A 20,206-nucleotide genomic window follows, 5' to 3' on the forward strand; every position below is an offset into this window, starting at 1 on the left:
TTCAAGTGTTTTACTTGACCTTAAAGGGTTAATTCACCCCAAAATGAAAATTCTGTCATTAATTACTCACACTCACGTCGTTTCAAACCCATAAGACCTTTATTCATCTTCTTAATACAAATATAGATATTTTTGGTGAAATCTTTCTGACCTTGCATAAACAGTAATGGTACTGACATGCTAGTAAGGATATCATTCAAATAGTCCATGTGACATCAGTGGTCCAACCCTAATTTTATGAAGCTGCAAGAATACGTTTTGTGTGCATTGAAAACAAAAATAACGACTTTATTCAACAATTTCAGTACAAACACTGTTATCAGTAATAACACTGGCACAATGACCTTGTCGACCTTAAGATGATGCTGTAGATGAACAGCTATCGATACACCACTTGTTATTATCAGGATATATTTATCTTAAAAATGCAATTTGAGTTTAGTCAGTCATGCTTTATTTCAAGATGTTTTTTAGTAATTCATCCCTTGAATGCCCAAGAAAAAATTTGATGCAGAATTTTCCATCTCAAACATAATCCATACAAAATTGAGTGATAAATACTGTAAAATATTCCAAAAGTTTATATTAATATTAGTTAATAAACCCTCTTTTTTCAGATAAAAGTCAATAAATAATACATATTCAATAAATACTTGACCTTTGGTGCTGCTTATTAATCGTCTTTCTCTAGATGAATACATTTATCAGCACCGTAAATACTAATTTGAATGAAAAATAAATAAAGCTGGCTCCGTTAATACTGTTATAATTTTTTAGTTCTACACTCTTCATAGTTTCAGGTGGCTCAGTTGAGCAGTCAGCTGGGCTTCTCGTGCCATCTGGTCAAAGGTGCGACGGGACGTCTGCTCCCTCACTCTCTCCCGCATGTAGCAGGAGGCGTGAGCCACCTTCCGGCTCCTCTCCTGGGCATCGGCCTTCTCTTTCTGCAGCTTCTCGCTGCGCTGGTTCTTCTGTGTCATGGCCTTGCATCTCTCCTCCCGTTGCACTTTCTCCTCCTCCAGGACTCGGTCTCGTAGTCTGCTATGGCTGAGTTTCTTCTCCTGGTTTTCTCGCCTGACGAGTTGAGCTCTGCGATGCTTCTGCTCCTGCACCTGCAGCACTGCACGCTCCATCCGAAGCTGGCAACGTTGCACTAACGTTTGTTTCTGCTCCAACCGAACCTTGTTCTCCCTCCTCGCCTGCTGCTGCGCCATCCGCATCTGCTCCTCCTCCTTCGCAGCACGTGATCGCATTTCCTGCACCCGCGCCTCTAGAAGGAGCGCATGGTTCTCCATGGAGCGCTGCAGCTTCTGCTCCACTCCTTTCCGCTTGTCCTCCTTCTCTGCCCGCTCCTGCTCCTCGACCTCCTTTTTTAGGAGGAGGTGCTTGAGTAGCTCCTTCTGGTTCTCTTGCTCGAGTCTCCTCCTTTCTGTCTTTTCCTGCGTTCGCTTGCTCCTCACTGCGTGGTTTTGTTTTTCCTGCGCCGCCTCCAGCTCCTTCTCTCGCTGTGCCTCCTCCATGCGCTCCTTCTCCTGCAGGAGCCTCTCCTGGTAGCGTTTGCGCTCTTTTGCATCCCTGCTCGCCACATCAAGCTTGAACCTTCGTCGAGCTTGTTGCTCCTCGGCGTGTCTCCTCCAGCGCTCCTCCTGCCAAAGCGTCTCCCGCTCACGCTGCTCCGCAAGCATCGCCTCCTCTTCCTCTCTCCGCTTCCTCCGCTCCTCCAAGTCCTCCTGCCAGCGGCGAATGTGTCGCAGAAGTCTTTTCCGTCGCTGTTGTTCCATGTGAAATCGCCGCTCCTCCTCACGCCTCTGCTCCTCCTCATGATGTTGCTCCTCAAACATACTCTGACGTAAGCGAAACTGCTCCTCTTCGTGCCTGGCCAGCATCAATGCAACAATCTTGCGGTCTTTTTCTGGGACGGTGATGTGTAGTCTGCGACTGATCTCCTGCAAGAGGCTCTTCACCCGACGCTCCGTCGCAGGAGAACGTCTGAGGTCGGCCAGACTGAAACTGCAGGGGAACCTCTGACCGCATGTGTTCGGAAATCCATCTGAGATGGAAATCGCAGACTTTGAATGTACTCGGTCATCTGTGAACCGTGTCTTCGTTGGACACTTGGATTTGGAATCGGTGCTTGGACTCTCAGCTGTCTGCTCGGGGACGGTTTCCAAGAATAGGAATGGTTTTACAGATGACTTTCTATTCCAGCCGGGCTCTTGTATGATCCGCTCTCTCTCCTCTCTACACAAGCGCAGTCGTTCTCTTCTTCCTCTCTCATACTCCTCATATAACACAGTCACTTCCTCCAGAGAGGACTCCTGGTGTTCATCAATGAAGTCTGTGAGGGATCTGAACAACAGATCAACAGGTTTCACTCCCAGTCTAGCACAGGATTCAAGTGAACGAGGACTTGTCAGAACATATCTGCTGTCTTCAGCTTCACGAGAACTGAAATTATTTAAATCCAAATGCAGTAGAGGTGAACCAGATCTAATGTGCTCCATTAATAACTGTGTTCACTCCACTGTGCATTTCATCGAGAATACAGCAGGTTTACCTATCCATAGTTGATGTTATAAAACAGCTTACAATGAAATTAAACGTCTCTTTATACTATTTAATTTTGAACTTTCGGTTTTTAATTATATGAATGTTTTAGAATACTTATTCGCGCCTTAATCTGCTCTTCGAATCCTCGGAGCTTCTCTGGTCGCCATAGCAGCGCAGCAACGTCACAGAGTCTGCTTTAAATCCTGCTCAGCTCATGGAGCCTCAGACTGGAAACAGCGCCATCTAGCGATCAGGCGGCGACATTTTTCAAAATAAAAGTGTTGTTCAAAAAATGTAATCTGAAATTTGAATGATAATCCCATGTTTTGCTGTCCAGGATCAGGTAACCCATCTTAATTTTATGCTGGATCACCCTGATCCAAATACACACTTTTCAGTTTTCCCAATCTGGATTACTAGTAATACAGAGCCCCTAAAGGAGCATGGTGATAGAAAAAAATACTAATAATTGAGATTGATAAAAAAAAAAAAAAAATTTGCATTGCATTAGCAAATAACTGCTTCTGACTGGTCCATCTCTTATGATTGTGCCAATGTAGTTTACAATCATTGATAAATAAATATATATACGTGTGTGTGTGTGTGTGTGTGTGTGTACTTATGAACATATACTTATGGCTCTTTCTGACTTACTGTGAACCTCGTCCATTTTATTATGCTTGTTTTGCATTCTCTGTGGAGCATTTTGGTCGACTTTGGTTGTTTTAAATGTGCTATATAAATAAACATTGTATTGTATTGTATAAAGAACAATAATGATACAAATTTTGAATTAAATATTTTTGTTTAATACTGACATTTGTTGTTTTTTTACCAGTTTTAAAGGTAAAGTTTTAAAGGTAATAAATAAATATAAATTTATTTTTTGTTCCTGAAATCCATCCTTATGCTAAGATTTTTTTTTTTTATCAAAAGTATTTTGTGTTTTGGATTTTGTGATCTAATCTTTTTTCTTCTGAACAACCCATTTTCAAGATTTGATCCAATCTGATGGCCAATATCTGATCAGATTACTTTTGAAAAACTGGCCCCAGGAACTGAGTTTGACACCCCTGCTCCACTAGGACACATGTGTGAACCCGAGGAGAAATAACTTCAAATATGTCCAATGAAACTAAATAGTGCCACATCGCTTGATTAAACGTGATAATAATAAATGTGAGCCATCGAATTAGTGAAAAGATTCTGCAGCATTTGATTGCTTGTCATTAACTTTGATATTTTGTATAATGCAATGACATTTAAATACTCTTTCCATATATAACTTGACATTAAACATCGTTTGCATGACATTGTGTAAGCAAAATCAAAATAGTTTCTAAAATATATATCAATGTTTATGCAGTCTTCATTTTAGTTCCCTTGTTTCATGCCAATGACCCTGGTTAAAAGTATGGTATTTAAAAAAAAAAAAGCCTTTGTGAATGTAACAATTGGTGGATGTTGTTGCATCAAATACTAGGGAAATTTTCTTGAGTTTGCCACTGGAATGACGCACTAATCAAGCAAACCGTTTTTACTGGAACCTTTCATTACCAGAGCGTTGACAAACAAGCCGTTGAGTCTCTGGAGCAGCTCACGTACTGAACAGACATCACCATCTAAATACAACCAGAAAGGTGTTTATTTGCATTCCCTTCCATTCACAAACCCACCCACCCACCGCACATTTTCAGCATTGCCCTTTTTTTTTTTTTAACATCTCATTCAAAAGGCACCAAAGAAAGTTGTGCATTTACATGGTGTAAAATTGTGTCATACATGCTGCATTAATAACATTTCATTAAAAAAAAGCAGTTTAAAAAAACACGTATAAATAATAAGTTCAAATGTAACACTTTTAGACCTTCACTCTTAACTCTTAAAAAATGTATTATGGCTAAATATTTGAAAACATGTTCAAATCAAATGCATTGCAAAATAAACAGCAGACATCTGAACAGATCTTAATCTTCAAAACACCACTATAAACTTCAGCTGGGGCCCTTTAATGATGTTATACAGTACAATTAATCTAGAACCACTGCAATCAGTATTTTTGCCTCGTTTTCAGTATCAGTATATGCTTAAATGAAGAGACATTTACTTAAAAATGACTTTTGATGCTAAGTCTTGTTTTATCAAACTATCAAAATTACTAGAAAAATTACAAGTAAAAATATCTGCCAATAATGCAAGACAAACAAATTTAATTCAAAGGCAAAACCAGATTATTAGGTAGATACTTTTTTTTTAAGCATAAACTTACTTAATTGGGATCGATTTTTCATAAAACAAGACCTTATATAATATCAAAAAAGTCATTTTTAATTTTAAGTCATTTTAAAAACGGGAAATAAAAAAATATGTTTTGCAGTGAACTACTGCCCTAATAGCTGCACGTCTCCGCCATCGCTAAACGAAACTAGAACAGGACAATTAAAACGGTTAGTGCTCACACAAATGTTAAAAATAACTAAACCAGAAAGGGGTTAACCTGAACTATACATTATTGCTAAATACAGAATTGGCACACTTTACAAAAAGTAAAAAAAAAAAAAATGAAAACAGATTTGGCTCGTTTTATGTCTGATGAAGATGATGATGCTCATAATATCCTGATGTTGATGAAGATGCTCCTTCTTAGAATCCTGGTGTGAATATTGTCTATAACAGTTCCACTTCATTACAGACAAACGGATACACATTCTCTCTGGCTCTGTGTGTATCTAGGGTTAAAGTTCATCTTCATCATACTGAGAACCAGGCCATGCTTCTAGATCATGGCCCGGAAACCGAAGGATAACGCGGCTCCCACAGCCAAGCCAAGAGAGAGGAAAAAAGCCATGATGGCCCCTGCGGTTTCTGCTTCATGTTGAGATACTTTCCTGTGGGACGAGCACAAAACATCAGAGGACATTAAGAACTGTTAGATGAACACTATAATACCAGTGTTTAACATGTACAGAAATTATTCACAAAATATTGCTACTAGTGCTGGGTAAAAAATATTGATTTCTCTAATAGATTTTTATTTTGATGGAACCATACTGATTCTTAAATCCCAAGACTTGACTAGTCTAGCCTGGTTTCAGTTAATCAACGTAACATTATTAAATCATCAAAAGCTTTGTGATTTGTCAGTTTTCATTTGAAACAAACTCCAAGATTTAATTACAATATCCAAACAATACTGTTTATTCATTATCATTTTTACCCTTCTTCAGTATTCAATTTATGCTGGAATAAATAAGTCGTGTTTTTATGCCAGCCACCATTTAGATGTTTATTTTATAATATATCAATATAATAGTAATGTAGTTTCAAATGTGTCATGTATGGTACACAATATATATCCAAAATAATCTATACTGAATTGAGTCGAAAGCTTGGGTCATAACTGAATCGTGATATTTGTTTTCAAAACCCTAAAACCCCGCTTACATTTTCATTTAGCTGACGCTTTTATCCAAAGCAACTTACAATTACTATATATATGTCAGAGGTCGCACGCCTCTGGAGCAACTAGGGGTTAAGTGTCTTGCCCAGGGACACATTGGTGTCTCACAGTGGATTCGAACCCAGGTCTCTCACACCAAAGGCATGTGCTTTATCCACTGCGCCAACCCCACCGCTTGAAGAACTACTCATTCATGTCAATGCAGCACACAGGGACATGTTTACAGGATTTTTCGAGCAGCCTGACATAAGTAAGTCTATTTCGCACGCAGGTTGATGATATTTTGTACGTACTTTGGTCCGAAGCACATGCAGAGGCTGGCCAGGTATCCGTTGCTGAAGGAGAAGAGGATCATGAAGATGATGTACCAGGCGTCGTGAGCGAACACCACGGGCAGGTAGTGTCTGGGCTGAACGTTACAGAGCATGAAGAGAGGAACGAACACCAAGCGTGCGATGACCAGGACGGGCAGCCAGATGCTGTCTTTACCAGGCTGAGCGGAGGACAGAGAGCACATGCTGAACACAAATATATCTGCAGGCATCATCTTCAGAACCAGATTTATTACAATTTATTTGTCGGTGGGGTTGGCACGTTGAAATTCCTGAAATTCAAACTGAAATAAGAATAAACTATTGCTAAAGAGAAATATTTAAAATCATAATTCAAATATTTAAATATTTAAAATCGTAATTCAAATATTTAAATATTTAAAATCGTAATTCAAATATTTAAATATTTAAAATCGTAATTCAAATATTTAATTATTTAAAATCTTAATTCAAATATTTAAATATTTAAAATCTTAATTCAAATATTTAAATATTTAAAATCGTAATTCAAAATGACACATTTTGTCATAAATTGTCAAAAGATAATGTGCATAACCATTTAACACACACACATACGTACCAACATACAGCCCTGAATCAACAAACAGAACTAACAAATATTGCTGCAAGTGTGACTGCATCATGTAATAATTATTAATTATTAATAATATTAATAATGTTCATCATCTCGCTGACTATGTCATGTATTAATTTTTCTAAAAATCCTTTCATACGTGCACAAACTGACAGTCATCACTGATAAGCTACTACTAAATATTGTAGAAACATAATTTTCTGTAAAGCTGCTTTGTAACGATTTGTATTTTAAAAAGCGCTATACAAATAAACTTGAATTAAATTCAATTGAACTTTTTTCAATTTTTAAGTAAAACTATATTGATGTGTAAAGATAAATATTTAAAACTGTAAAACAATGAAAAACACAATTACACATAAAACATACTGAAATTAAAGATTAAATTAAAAACCAATTTAAAGTGAATAACTAAACACTGAAAATAATATTTAATTAATAGAATTTATTTTAATACATAGTAATTAATATTGTTTTAATATAACATTTATATATATATATTATTATTATATATATGATTTATTTATTTTAAATATTGGGTAACACAAAAAGGTTTATTTTGTTATTTATCTTTGTTAGCATGAACATTTTCAGCATTTAGTTACTGTTAATCTCAACATTTATTAAAACATAACCAACATCAAGAAATGTTAGTGTTACCAAATATAATATAAATGTTCTCTTAGCTTCAGCAATTCTTTTAAAACAGTGCACTGTTTTGTATTATATCATAATACACAGCTGTCATTCTCATTGAATCAACTACCATCAGGACCTTCTCAAACCCAACCAGTGAAATCCATTCTCTTAACCAGCCAATCAGTGCATGAGAAAGACATCTTCAGCACATTCGGAGCTCGTGTGAGCATCCATGTGAAACTGGTTTCAAAACTTATGACCGAATCGAAATCTGGCTCCTGTACAGCTATTGCCTGGACGTGACATCTTCAGTTCTTTAACTAGCTCACTACGTGCTGATCTACAGCTGTCACAGTTTCCCATGATGCTCAGCTCTCGTTCAGATGCACATTTATGGACTCAAGAGAAACAGTGTGACATTGAGTGTGGTAACAGTGTGCATGAGCAGCACATGAGCGTGAGACAGCTGACTGCACATGAGACGTGTTCCAGTTATTAAATGCCAGGAACACTGTGAGAGCTGATCTGCTCCACTGAGGTTTCCCTGGATCTGACTTTGACTTTATATAGAGGAAGATAAGAGGCTGGATTCCATGTAAAAGTTTTCTGTCTTCACAGTGACCTTCCTGAACACCAAACACATCAACACAGTCTGAGAGTCGATATTTATCTCATGATAATTCATAAACAAATACACTGAAGCCTTCATATGTACTATATTTGTATTACGATAAATAAAATCCTCTATGTCAACTATAAATAACATATCCTTGTATATTTCCTATATTTGTATTATGAAAAAAAAAATCCTTGAATATTTCCTATATTAATGTAATAAATAAATCTTTAATATTTACTTCATTTGTATAAAACAGTGATATCTACATGCTTAGAAATCAGTTTACAATTACAGATGCCACAATTACATAATCGTTCAAGGCAGCAATTAATCGTTCAGAGTCCATTTACATTATTTTGCATGCTTAAGATGTGTGTTTTTTTCTTTCTACATGTTATCCTAAGAATTTTTCCTATGTTTTAATTTTTTGTTTTAATATAACATTATAATACCATGCATATTTTTACTGGCATTTAAGGCTTGATGCTAAAGAAAAGCAATAAATGTTTTTCAATTAGTGTTTACCGCTTGTTTATTTTCATAAAAAAATATGGTATGCTTTTGCATTGACCAACGGTATAAACATAATTCAATGTAAATTGTGATAATTGTAATTATAACCGCAACTAAAATTTCAAGGGAATAATCACCAATTATGATTTTTGCAGCCATATATAACTAAAAAAGTACTGTAACATTAGTCATGAAAATAGTTTTGTTATTAGGAACAGATTAAAACGGCATGAATGAAAATAAATAGTTGCAACAGATTTTTGGTCAATAACATATTTCAGTCTGTTCCGCTCACAAAGCCATCATATGACTTCAGAAGATGGTACTTTATGAAGCTTGACAGCCTGTGGTCCCTGTATGGAAAAAGCAATCTGTTCCGCATAATATATGAAGTCACATGATTTCGGTCACTGCTCTTTAAAGCTGCGGTAGGGAACTTTTGACGCTCTAGCGGTTAATAAACAGAACTGCTTGCGTCTTGCGGAAGAACATCGTAGCCGGAACTACTTCTCTCTGTTAATGTCTATGAAGAATCACAAAGGTACTGGGTTACTCCGCCGCGGTACCCCCGAAGCAATCTAAAATAGTCCGAATATAAACACTTATTATAGGTGCACCCTAGTGATTCAGGACAAGCTAAAAACACGGTTTGGAAAATGGATTCATGGTGTACTCGCTTATTATATACATTTTTCTACATTTTGAACACAAACAAAGTTACGGACCGCAGCTCTGATTGGTTGATTTCTTACCGGGAGCGGATGACTTTCTGCAAATGGCAATAGGACACTGGGAGGAGCCAGAGGAGCTTGATTTTTACACAGATTATCTGTCTCATATTCTACTGTCAGGACATAATGACAGGTTTAATAAATATGTAAAAAATATATTTTTACAAAAGTTCCCTACAGCACCTTTAAACATTTTCTAGAGAAACTACTCAACAGTGTTTTTCCTGCTCTGCTCTTTTTTCAGAAAAAAAAACACATCTTAACAGGATAGAGCCTTAATAAAGCATTCACAACTCGTGTTGAGAGTCCCTGTCTGACTCTGATTAACACACACACACACACACACACACACATACCCACATACAGACAGCAGTCAGGCTCCTGCCGACCCAGTCCATCATGTTAAACAGGAGGAAGCAGGACACAGGGATGAAGTAAGTATCTGTGAAAGAGACAGAGCACATCTGCTCTCACTGGCAGAGAAGAAGTAGGAACATCGATATAATGACATGCAAACACACTCACCCCAACCGTTCCCCTCTTCAACAACAGTGGTCTTCACCTCAACAGTGACGGCTGGGAAGATGCCGATGGTGACAGCGAACACGAAGCACACAGAAAGAGCCATCACCCAGATCTACGACAGGAGACCACAGAGTATTACTAACAGACTCCTGCTCTTGTTATGCATCGCTAACTTCAGCTACGGCTTCGAGATAGCGAGTTTGGAGGGTAATGTAGGCAGCTGGTTAAAGTTAAGACCTGTTTGAAGATGCCAAACACTGACACGGCGGGTCTGCTCTCTTCATCAGTCAGGCTCTTCTCTCTTTGACCTTCTACAAGACGAGTAGAAAAACAGAGAGACACGAGTAACTACACAAAGCCACACCGTTTTCTGTATTTTTCATTTAGCATCAAAAAACATCATGAAAAAAAGATGTACCTTTGAAAACTTATGAAATTAGTATGAAAACGTACTTGTACACAAGGTTGGATGCACTGGAAACAGTGGTTTTATTCCAGTGGTCTCATATATTTGTTTGTGAGTGTTTACATGTCCCTTGGGACATTAGATGATTAGAGAAACATGAAACGCTGGCCATTACCTGGTTTAAGCAAATCCATCTTGTTTTCCTGATCAGCGCTGGATCGAGAGCCACTGCTCTCAGAGAAATACTGGAAAAACTCCTGCAGAACAAACACTTTCAGTTTTTAACATGTATTCACTGAAACATCGTTCTCAGCATTGATCAGTGGAAATGAAACGCAGTGAGTCTCAGGTCAGGGCTTTACATCATACCATTTTAGGCAGAGCGAGGTAAGAGACGATGGCCAGGAGAATGACCACACAGGCAATGATGAAGTAGCCGAAGGCACTGTCCTGTAACGCTGAGCCCGCTGGAAAACACAAGATTCAGGTCAATACCTGGCCACACCTGGAACAGATTCAGCAATTCAAACGTTCTCATGGACAGCCCTGTAGAATGGTTTTATTAGCACATAAATAAACACACAATTATAACTTACACTAACTAGCGTAGCATTTTTGTTCTGACATTTAACATCACTTTCAACCTACTTTGAATTTGTCAAATGCATTTGATAAATGTATTAATATTTTTAATCATTTTGTTCCATGCATTATTATTTTAAGGTTTTTTATATTTAGCTTTTTTAACATTTGTTATTCTGCTTTTATTTTATAAAATTTTACTTTTATTTTTATATTTTTTTCATTTTTATTTCAGCTTTACACATCTATTTTATTCTACTTTGAATCCTTTTGTCCAGTGTTATTTTTGTATTATTTATATCGTATTATAGTATTTATTAAGATTTAAAAATTGAATTTTAAATTTTAATATTAGTTTTAGTACATTTGTTATGCGTGTTTGTCCTTTTAAGCTTTATAATTTTTTTCCGTTTCAGTTTATCAATTAATATTTAATTGTATTTCAACTTTAAACATCTATTTAAATCTACTTTGAATATGTTTTGTACAGTATTATGTTTGTATTTTTTATATTCTATTATAGTATTTGTGTGTGTGTGTGTGTGTATGTGTCTGCGTGCGTGTGTGTGTGTTTTAGTAAAATTAATTGTGCATTTGTCATTTGTATTATTTTTATCTTTTTTAATACTTCTACTTAGCTTAATTTTTTTTTTCATTTTCGAATTTTCATTTAAATTTTTGCGTTTTTCATCTCATATTTAATTCTGATTTGATTTTAGATTTATTTCAATAAACAGCTAAAAACAACAAAGTTGGTTTAGAATTTTCCAAATTCTGGTTCCTACGATTTGGAAAAGAAGAAAATAAAGAGTGACAAAGGATGAACACATACAGGCGAGCGCACAGATCATGGAGAAGGCCGCAAACGCCCCTGCCAGGCCCTGTCCGCTCATGATGGGCGTAGTGTAGGACGCTGGGAGCATTCCAGCCAAACCAAACAGACTCCCTTGCAGAATGGCTCCGAACGCTGCAGAAAGAGACAGCGAAGAAGAAAAACCATGGTTAAGATTAGACATGAATGCTGATAAAAATGAGCAAAGGTTGTAATAACACAGAGCATCATGAAAGATTTCTGAGAGCTCAGTCTTGTATGATCTCCTCTTTCAAGTAGACCTTCCCCGGCTTGATTCTCCAAACATACTGGGTATTAATTTCATCATCAAAGCGTGTGTGTGAACCCAAGCCATCTTTTACTCATTATGAACCCCAAACAGAAAGCAAACCTCGTGACCCGACCACGACACGAGAGAAGACCACGACACTGAGGTCAAAGTGGCCTGGTGCAGACACACTGCAGATGATGATGATGATGATGATGATGGTTATACTCACAGTTGATGCAGATGATTTTGATCATAGTGAACGCGAAGAACGGCAGGGGCTCCATCTCCACCTTCACCAGCACAGCTGTGATGAGAAACACCACGAAAATGACAGACAGACTGCCTGAGATCCTCAACTTCTGAGGAATCCTGGGAGAAAACAACACAAGATCAGCTCACTGGTAACAGGGAGATTCATGCAAAGTTACACAATATCTCTGAACTGTTTATTACAACTCATTTTCCACATTTTAGAATAACAGTAAAGTCATCAAAACTGTAAAATAACACAATGAAAGATGTGAGTGAGTCATAAGGGATGTGCTTCAGTCAATATTTGCTCCAACTTATCAGTTAAACTCTAGCTTTATAGAGAAACTAGACAGCTGATATTTTCCTACAAAACATTATTTTCAACATCTATCCTAAAGCCTTTAGATGAAAGAGATTTGTCAGAAACAGTTTTATTTATGAGGCAGTATTTATGTTGGTTGCAAACAGATTTAATTGCAATTAATCTCATGTCTGTTTGCCATAAACATATTTGCTGTGATAAACTATAACAAATTAATTTTCATATTTTATTTAATCTATCCACATGTCATACAAATGTGTATAAATATTTCATATTTTATTTAAATATATCTTAAAATATATGTGTAATTATATGCAATACAACAATTAAATATATCCACTTGTCACTTGTTATATATATATTTACTGAACAAAATTATAAATGCAACACTTTGTTTTGCCCTCATTATTCAAAAACAAAACAAAAGTGTTGTATTTATAATTTTGTTCAGTGTATTTTTTTAAACTAAGCACAATAATAATTGACAGTTTAAGAATATATATACACATAAAAAATATAAATATATATAATTATATGCAATTTAATTTAACAAAATATGTAAATAATTATTTTAAGTACATTTATAATTGATAATATAATTAAATAATAATAAATTATAGAAATTTTACTTGCACTTAAATTTTTTATAAAAAATGAACATAAATAATTGCTTCTGATCTTCCTCTGTCATTGACTGGTAACTGTGACTAAGATTTAGTTTTAGTAACCAGGTTTTATTTCAGCCATCACATTTCCAAAGAGTCTTGATATCAGACACAGAACAGAATTTCAGTTAGCTTCAATGTCCAGTTGGGAAAGCTCAGTTGTGCATTAAAGAAAGCCATATTTAATATTTTAAATGAATGCCTTAACTTGGTGTCAGCTCTAATATATGTATGTTTCTGAATCGCTCTCACATCAAACACAGAGCTCGTCTCACCTCTGGTGGATGAAGGAGTTGAGGCAGGTGAAGATGAGCAGCGGTACCATGGCACACAGCGTCATCACGTTGTTGAACTTTGACTCCAGGACGTTACGGGTGTCACCCTCTATCACCACTGACCCGTTGACTGTCTGATTGTGTTCTCCATGGGTCTGTGGGTCCTTCAGACGCTGGGTGAAGTACTGCAGAACAGATGTTGACACTTTGTACGGTTATGTTACATTAAAGAGTCATTTTAACATCAATCTGCATTTACAAAATAAAATGTTACAAGTGCATTATGTTTCTGGCCAATGTAAAACATAATCTGAACCAAAGTCATTTTTTCCAAATACTTTCTAAATTCTTAAAGGCAATGTTCATCCAAAACTGAAAATTCTGTCAACATTTACCCTTACGTTGTAAAACTTTGGTTATTCCTCAAAACACAAACCAAAATACCAGATTAAATCTGTTCATCATTTAAAGCGATCATAAACGCAAAAGGTTTGGGAACCACTGCTATACAGCAATAGAAAGCAATATTTACCTACATAAATGTTTTTCACAAAAACATTTGAAAGCATTTTACAGCAGGAAACTTAATCTACAAATAAAAGATGCATTAAAAGCAATATTCATAGTTCGATCATTTTATATTTCTAAAATCCAAAACCAAAACAAATGTCCCTTTTGGGACAATGAAGTATTAAAAATCCAATATAGTTCAAAAAATCATGGATTCATCTAATAACGTCCCATTAGTGTTTCATTGTTTCAACTAGACGATTGTTACCATGGTAGCAGTCATGAAGAAATTCCATGGCAGCAGAGTTCCCAGGCCCAGAATGAAGAATATGATCCATACAGCATTATACCTGGAAGACACGTCATGTTATTCACATGCAGTTTCATTACGGAGCATCTGTTTCATGTGAGAAAGTCACGCTCGCTCACACATTTACCTGTCTCGTGGAGCGCTTGCGGCTGTCATTGCGTCTGTCTGACGGATCGGTCACTGATTGGGTTCAGAAACTCGAATCAAATCTAAAATCAAGATCACATGAAAACAACCTTCATTCAGTGATGCTGAGCCACAACGCCACGGAGGATGATCTATTGTTTTATCATTTCAAACCCACTAAACTCAGTTTGAAAAGTCTATTTGTGCAGCTTTTCTGTAAAAAGATTTCTTCCATTTCTAAGGATTACTATGTCTAAATACTTTCTGAGGTCACTGTAGATCTCAACAGGTCTATAGGCTTCAGTATTTACCGTGTAAACAGCCATTATTATTGCATTTCTTTCAAAAATATGATTCTGGTAATGGATATTCTGGCTGCCCCAACACAAACATACTGTAATATCTAAATGAATGTTTATATTTTCACTTCAGTGATGTTTTTATCTGTGCTTGCAATTAGCCTAAATCTCTAAAACAATATTTTTAACATATCAAATATTCTGCTTTATTAAACCTTGGCTATATAGTTGATAAAATAACAAAAAAGTTAATTTCCTGAGCTCAAGCGACGGCTTGTCTGGATTTAAGGGAATGAATCACAAAATCCTCTGCACTAAAGAAAGAGCGAAATACAGATTAATCCTGCAAATCTTTGAGAATATAAATAAACGGAGAGTGAGAAACTAATGCACTCCATGATGGACAGCCTCAGAGTGTCTCTTTGCTGAATTTTCCATTAATATTGATATCTCTGAGTTTCAGTGTATTTGTTTGGTGCTTTCTGTCTTGTAGATGGATTATGTTGCTCTTAAATGATGTGCTTCAGCAAGTTGTTTCAGATAAACTGTTTGCAAACTAAAAGATTGACAACAGAGACTGTGATGTTGGTTTCTACATCTCCATGGACCATAATGAAGCTTTCTGTATGTAATAATCTGCTTAATTTATGCGGTTTATGGTGCATAAACAAATGACAATGAGCTTGAAGACATACTGATGCATCATCCTCCTCCAAAAAGCATACTGTCAGCAGTCCCATAAACACATTTTCTGAACTATCTGTACACACAGAGCCCACTGAAGTACTCTTCATTCATTCAGCGATAATATAACAGACGTCTTAGTGAAGAGATTTATTGGCTGACAGGAGGTCAAACATAGGACGCCATATTATCAATCATTTTTAATTGTATGTTAAAAACTTCTTCACAGGGAGAAGATTAATTTGAAAGAAATTCCAAAGTTGCATTTCATATTGTGTTGAAAAACAAGGAAAAATAATGAAAAATAGGTTTTCTCCACAGCTTCTGGAATTGTGTACAATAATCAGTATTTTTCAAAGAAACTAAGAAGCATGCTCTCTTGTCTCTGCTATTCTCTTCTGGAAATTGCAAGCTATTATTTTGCAGCATTAGGAAATCTGCACAGTAATTTCAGTAATCAGGTTATGGTAAATCGGTTGAAATGCTATGGTAAGGTAATCAGTATTTTCCAAATGAAACTAAACATAAGTTTAGTTTCTCCTCCCATATTTACACAAGCCAATGCACTCACTAACAGAGCTGCACTCAACAAATGAATCCCAGCAGCCTACAATCCCTCAGTCATCGGGTCAGGTTCCTGAAGAACACCTCTCGCTTCCCATTGATGGAAACACGTCATGAAACTGCTTTATGAATTATGAATGGAATATTAGAATATTTAGAATAAAAATTGTTCCCAATTCCCAACTTAAGTCCTGGCTGTATTTTACAATTGTTACTACACTTTAAAAAAAAAAAAAAAAGTTCCAACAGAGGGTTTTTGCATCAATGCAATAGACAAACCATTTTTGGTTCCCCAACAAACTTTTCACTGATCGGTTTTTTAAAGAACCTTTTTTTTTCTCAATGTGAGGAAAATTTTTATAATCTAAATAACATTTTCCACTAAAGCAGGGCCGGGTTTTATATCTAATATTAGAGATATTATTGAGAATAATCAATATAAAAATACAAAATATCCTGAATATCGAATATTGTTGGAAATTAAAGAGTAATGTTCCAAAGATGGAACCAACAAACTTAAAAATGAAAGGTTCTTTATTGATGGTTCCATTAAAAACCTTTAACATCAATGGATGTTTTTTCATTCCACAAACAGGTTTTTTATAGTAGAAAAGGGTTCTTTAGATTTTCAAAATGTTTTTTACACTAAGAAAAAAAAACTGTTATTTTAAGAACTGTTAGCTAAAAGGTTTATTGGGGAACCAAAAATGGTTCCTCTATGAAATAACTGTGAAACGCCCCTCTTGGAACCATTACTCCTCCAAATTAGCCAAGAATTGCTCCTGTGGTTCAGGAACTAAGAGATTTTAACTCCAGTGGGAACATATACAATGTCATAGAGCATCTCTTAAACTAGAAACCACTGAGAGACTTATGTTCACCAATAAAAATATGTGAAACACCTGTATAATTGTTGGTCTTCTTGCTTCGATTGTTAGGTCACTTTGGAAACCTCTTGAAATCTCCAACCCTAGTTTTGCTTTAAACTACCTCAAATAACATTAACAACACCTTTTAATTCATACACAGGATGCCTATTTGAGTTCGATGTGTGAAAATGAGGTAAGGGCTTTGGATTGTGAAAACTAGGTGTTAAGATACTAGAAGTCACCTTTGTGAATTTCAGAATAAAAGGAAAGTTAATGAATTCTGAATAAAGATTATTTAAAAAAAAAATTATTTGGAATAACATGGATTTCATTTGGAATAACCAGGATTGTGCATTAAGAAAGTAAACTGTCAAAATGATTTCTGATTTCTTCATTTTGATTTCTAGTTCTGTATCAGACTGTATTTGCAGAGTGATATGTTTTGTGCTGACAGCTGCACACAATACTATTTAGGAAACCCACATATGTTTTGGCAGTTTTGCGCATTACACAAGCATGCGGTCAGAGTTGCACACTATGCATTCATGCCACATGAGTTACATTAGGAACATTTTTGGATAAAGCTCACATGAATCTCATCTAAAGTGCACGAGAAGGGCATGCACATCTACTATCCAAACCACAAGCATATGCATCAGCATCATGACACTTCAAACTCAATCTTTATAGAAAACTAAATGCCACAAACAAACAAACTGTAATTAAAACTGAGTTGTTAGTTGTTGTTTTTTCCTTCTTTTAATAACAGTAACATAGCCTATATCCCATCAGGATCAAACATAATTTCTTTAAATTACTTTTTTTTTAACTGCAGTGTCAAACAGAAAAAAGTTAGTCAGTAATCCATGATAACAAATTCATTTTTCCAAATAAAGACGCATCAGAAAGTTTCACATCAAAAATCAACCCTTTCAACTTAAATGAAATGTATATATATAAAAAAAGATATATACATACATAAAAAGTAGGCTAAATTAACACCACAGTAGCCTACCAAAATCATTTGTGAATGACTCGATACGTGCTTAACCACAAACAATAAAATAACACTGTTTGACACATTAACAACTTAATCAACACATACTTATAAATATTAAAGATATAAAGATAATATATATCGCGGTATGTGTCGCTAAGAATATAAAGTCGCGTCGCGAATTTGGCGCTCGATTTATCCCGCTCTCGCACTCGCACGCTACATTTAAAACAGCGGGTTCTACAACCCACGTGCTTTGACAACACTGGATGCGTTGTTACCCAATAACACTGTTTGTTCAACTTTTGACCATCGATGTATGAAAATACGAAAATCAAAGGAGCAGTAAATCGCGCGATAACAGTGAACGTCAGAAATGTGTGTGAGAAGTGAGTAAAGTACTGTAGTAAACATGAGCCCTACCTTCACGTGTGGTGAGTAGAAATAGAAGACTGCTGAGTCTGAGAGAGAGAGAGAGAGAGAGAAGGAGAGAGCTGTGTGTGAGGAGGGATGATGAGGAGGAGGAGGAGGAGGAGGAGGAGGAGGAGGAGGAGGAGGGATAGAGCTCGACTAATGTAGGCTGCTACACAGTTTGATAACACTAGATCTTTACTTTTTCAATAATAACTACAACACTTACTGATGATGTGAATCATCACATTATTTCAGCTCAGACTAAAAAAGGTTTCTAATGAAAAGTTTGGACACTTGACAAAGGCTTCTGCCTAAGCGCTTGAAATTAGTTTTTTTTTTTTTAGAAACACAGTGTCTTCTTATGAATTTCCCCACAGACACATGTTCTATTATAGGCTATAAGCATTTATTAATTAATTTATTAAATTAAATTCAATAGACAGAGTAGATAAAGGAATTCTGAACATGAGGGGCAAAATACGTGACATGAAGTACAAAGAATGTCCTAATATTTACACAAAAAGAAGCACAACTGTATTTGCACCCATGTTATTTCAAAGTTTTTTTTGACTTTATTATTTGTACAAAATGGAAAATAGCCATAATAAAAATGAAGTGTCCAAAGTTTCTCTCCCACTGAATGCACTGCACTGAAAGCACCAAACATTGCAAAGCCAACACTGAATAGCATAGTTTATAAGTAACTATGTATTAAATTAAAAATAAATTAATCCATACTTGAACAAAAATAATTATTTGTCATTGTTACTTTTTTAATCAAAAAAAGTAACAATGTTACCCCCCCCCCCCCCCTTCTTGTGATATGACATGGTGGGCCAAATTAAAAGCCATGGATGTACACATGGTTTGTGCATATCTGATCTAGACATACTTTCTCGGTCATCTATGAGGTGTTACAATCTGTCATGGCCAAATTTAACATCTCCTAAAGCATGTGACAGCAAACTTTGCACTTCATCTTTGCTGTTGACTATGACAGACATCTGTTGTTCTGTCTGTAGTAAGGAGATGCACACTTTCCCTGTGACGTTCCACACCCAGAGGAACCAGGGTTTGCTGTTCAACTCACACGAGGTGAAAACTCCCATCAGAACACAGCTGCGCTTCCTGACATTCCTGAAGGAACTGCACATCTTTATCGCATTTTCAAGGACGTGATGTCTCCAGGGTTTGTTTAAAGCTGAGGTACTGCAGCTGAATGAATATTTAGTAGTGTCACTGTCATGCTGAACAAGTTTGAGCTCTCCTAAATTCAGTTTAATTGCTTGCAAAGCAAAGCATCACTATGCTGTTTGCTTATTCTCCTTCTTATTACTATTATTTTTCGGTAAAAACTTCGGCGCGTTCATTTCTTGCCATTTTTTTATATTTGTATATATTAAAATAAAGAACATTGTGACTTTTCATCTTAATATTCAGACTTCTTCCATCACAATTCTGAAGCAATTCAAAAAGTGAACTGAGAAGACCATTCTGAATTTCAATAAACTGTGAGAAAATGTCTCACAATTCTGAATTTTTTACCCTGTGATGGAATCTAGGGTAAAATTATAAAACTAAATAAAAATGGACCCTTTTTACACTTAATAGTCTAATGTTACTTGATTCATCCGTGGATACTATAGTAAAGAAAAAAGTTTTAGTCATAATCATTCAACCTCTAACTTTGATCAAATAGTGATTGAGGCATCATTTTAGTAAAATTCACTTTCAGGTCCGGCTCCAATCAGCAACTTTTCATGATACACTCAATTCTTATGTGCATCAATATATCTGATAGACCTGTGTGATTTCTAATTAAAATACAGTTTAACAGCAGTGCCAAGAAAACAAGATGATGTTC

At 35.9% G+C, this 20,206-nt stretch overlaps 2 protein-coding genes across 3 annotated transcripts; both read right to left on the bottom strand.

Moving 5' to 3' along the window:
* Positions 1–80: 80 nt before the first annotated feature.
* LOC113112288 (coiled-coil domain-containing protein 177-like) lies at positions 81–2,993 on the bottom strand. Its single transcript, XM_026277718.1, has one exon. It carries the CDS (start codon positions 2,502–2,504, stop codon positions 789–791), a length of 1,716 nt encoding a protein of 571 aa, XP_026133503.1. The 5' UTR covers positions 2,505–2,993; the 3' UTR covers positions 81–788.
* Positions 2,994–4,216: 1,223 nt separating this feature from the next.
* On the bottom strand, positions 4,217–18,394 carry LOC113112290 (equilibrative nucleoside transporter 1-like). 2 transcript variants are annotated; one of them, XM_026277722.1, is made up of 13 exons: positions 18,352–18,394; positions 14,517–14,598; positions 14,348–14,429; positions 13,570–13,754; positions 12,285–12,424; positions 11,785–11,919; positions 10,740–10,837; positions 10,546–10,627; positions 10,202–10,275; positions 9,965–10,076; positions 9,796–9,881; positions 6,304–6,503; positions 5,327–5,438 (listed from the first exon to the last, which is right to left on the bottom strand). In XM_026277722.1, the coding sequence occupies exons 2-13, from the start codon at positions 14,543–14,545 to the stop codon at positions 5,327–5,329; spliced, it is 1,335 nt and encodes a 444-aa protein (XP_026133507.1). In that variant the 5' UTR covers positions 14,546–14,598; positions 18,352–18,394. The 2 variants fall into 2 exon arrangements, with proteins under 2 accessions (XP_026133506.1, XP_026133507.1); XM_026277721.1 differs by lacking the exon at positions 18,352–18,394 and having other exon boundaries at positions 4,217–5,438; positions 14,517–14,545.
* Positions 18,395–20,206: the final 1,812 nt, after the last annotated feature.

The sequence above is a fragment of the Carassius auratus genome, chromosome 13 (assembly GCF_003368295.1).
Source record: "Carassius auratus strain Wakin chromosome 13, ASM336829v1, whole genome shotgun sequence".
Classification (NCBI taxonomy): Eukaryota; Metazoa; Chordata; class Actinopteri; order Cypriniformes; family Cyprinidae; genus Carassius; species Carassius auratus.

What these genes read in the sequence shown, in the direction of transcription:
- LOC113112288 (XM_026277718.1), bottom strand. Translation starts at nt 2,504, where the DNA reads ATGGAGCACATTAGATCTGGTTCACCTCTACTGCATTTGGATTTAAAT.
- LOC113112290 (XM_026277721.1), bottom strand. Translation starts at nt 14,545, where the DNA reads ATGACAGCCGCAAGCGCTCCACGAGACAG. An exon ending in GCAAGCGCTCCACGAGACAG is followed by an intron (nt 14,430 to 14,516) that starts GTAAATGTGTGA and finishes CGTGTCTTCCAG; the next exon opens with GTATAATGCTGTATGGATCA. An exon ending in TGACTGCTGTCTGTATGTGG is followed by an intron (nt 6,504 to 9,795) that starts GTATGTGTGTGT and finishes TCCTCCGCTCAG; the next exon opens with CCTGGTAAAGACAGCATCTG.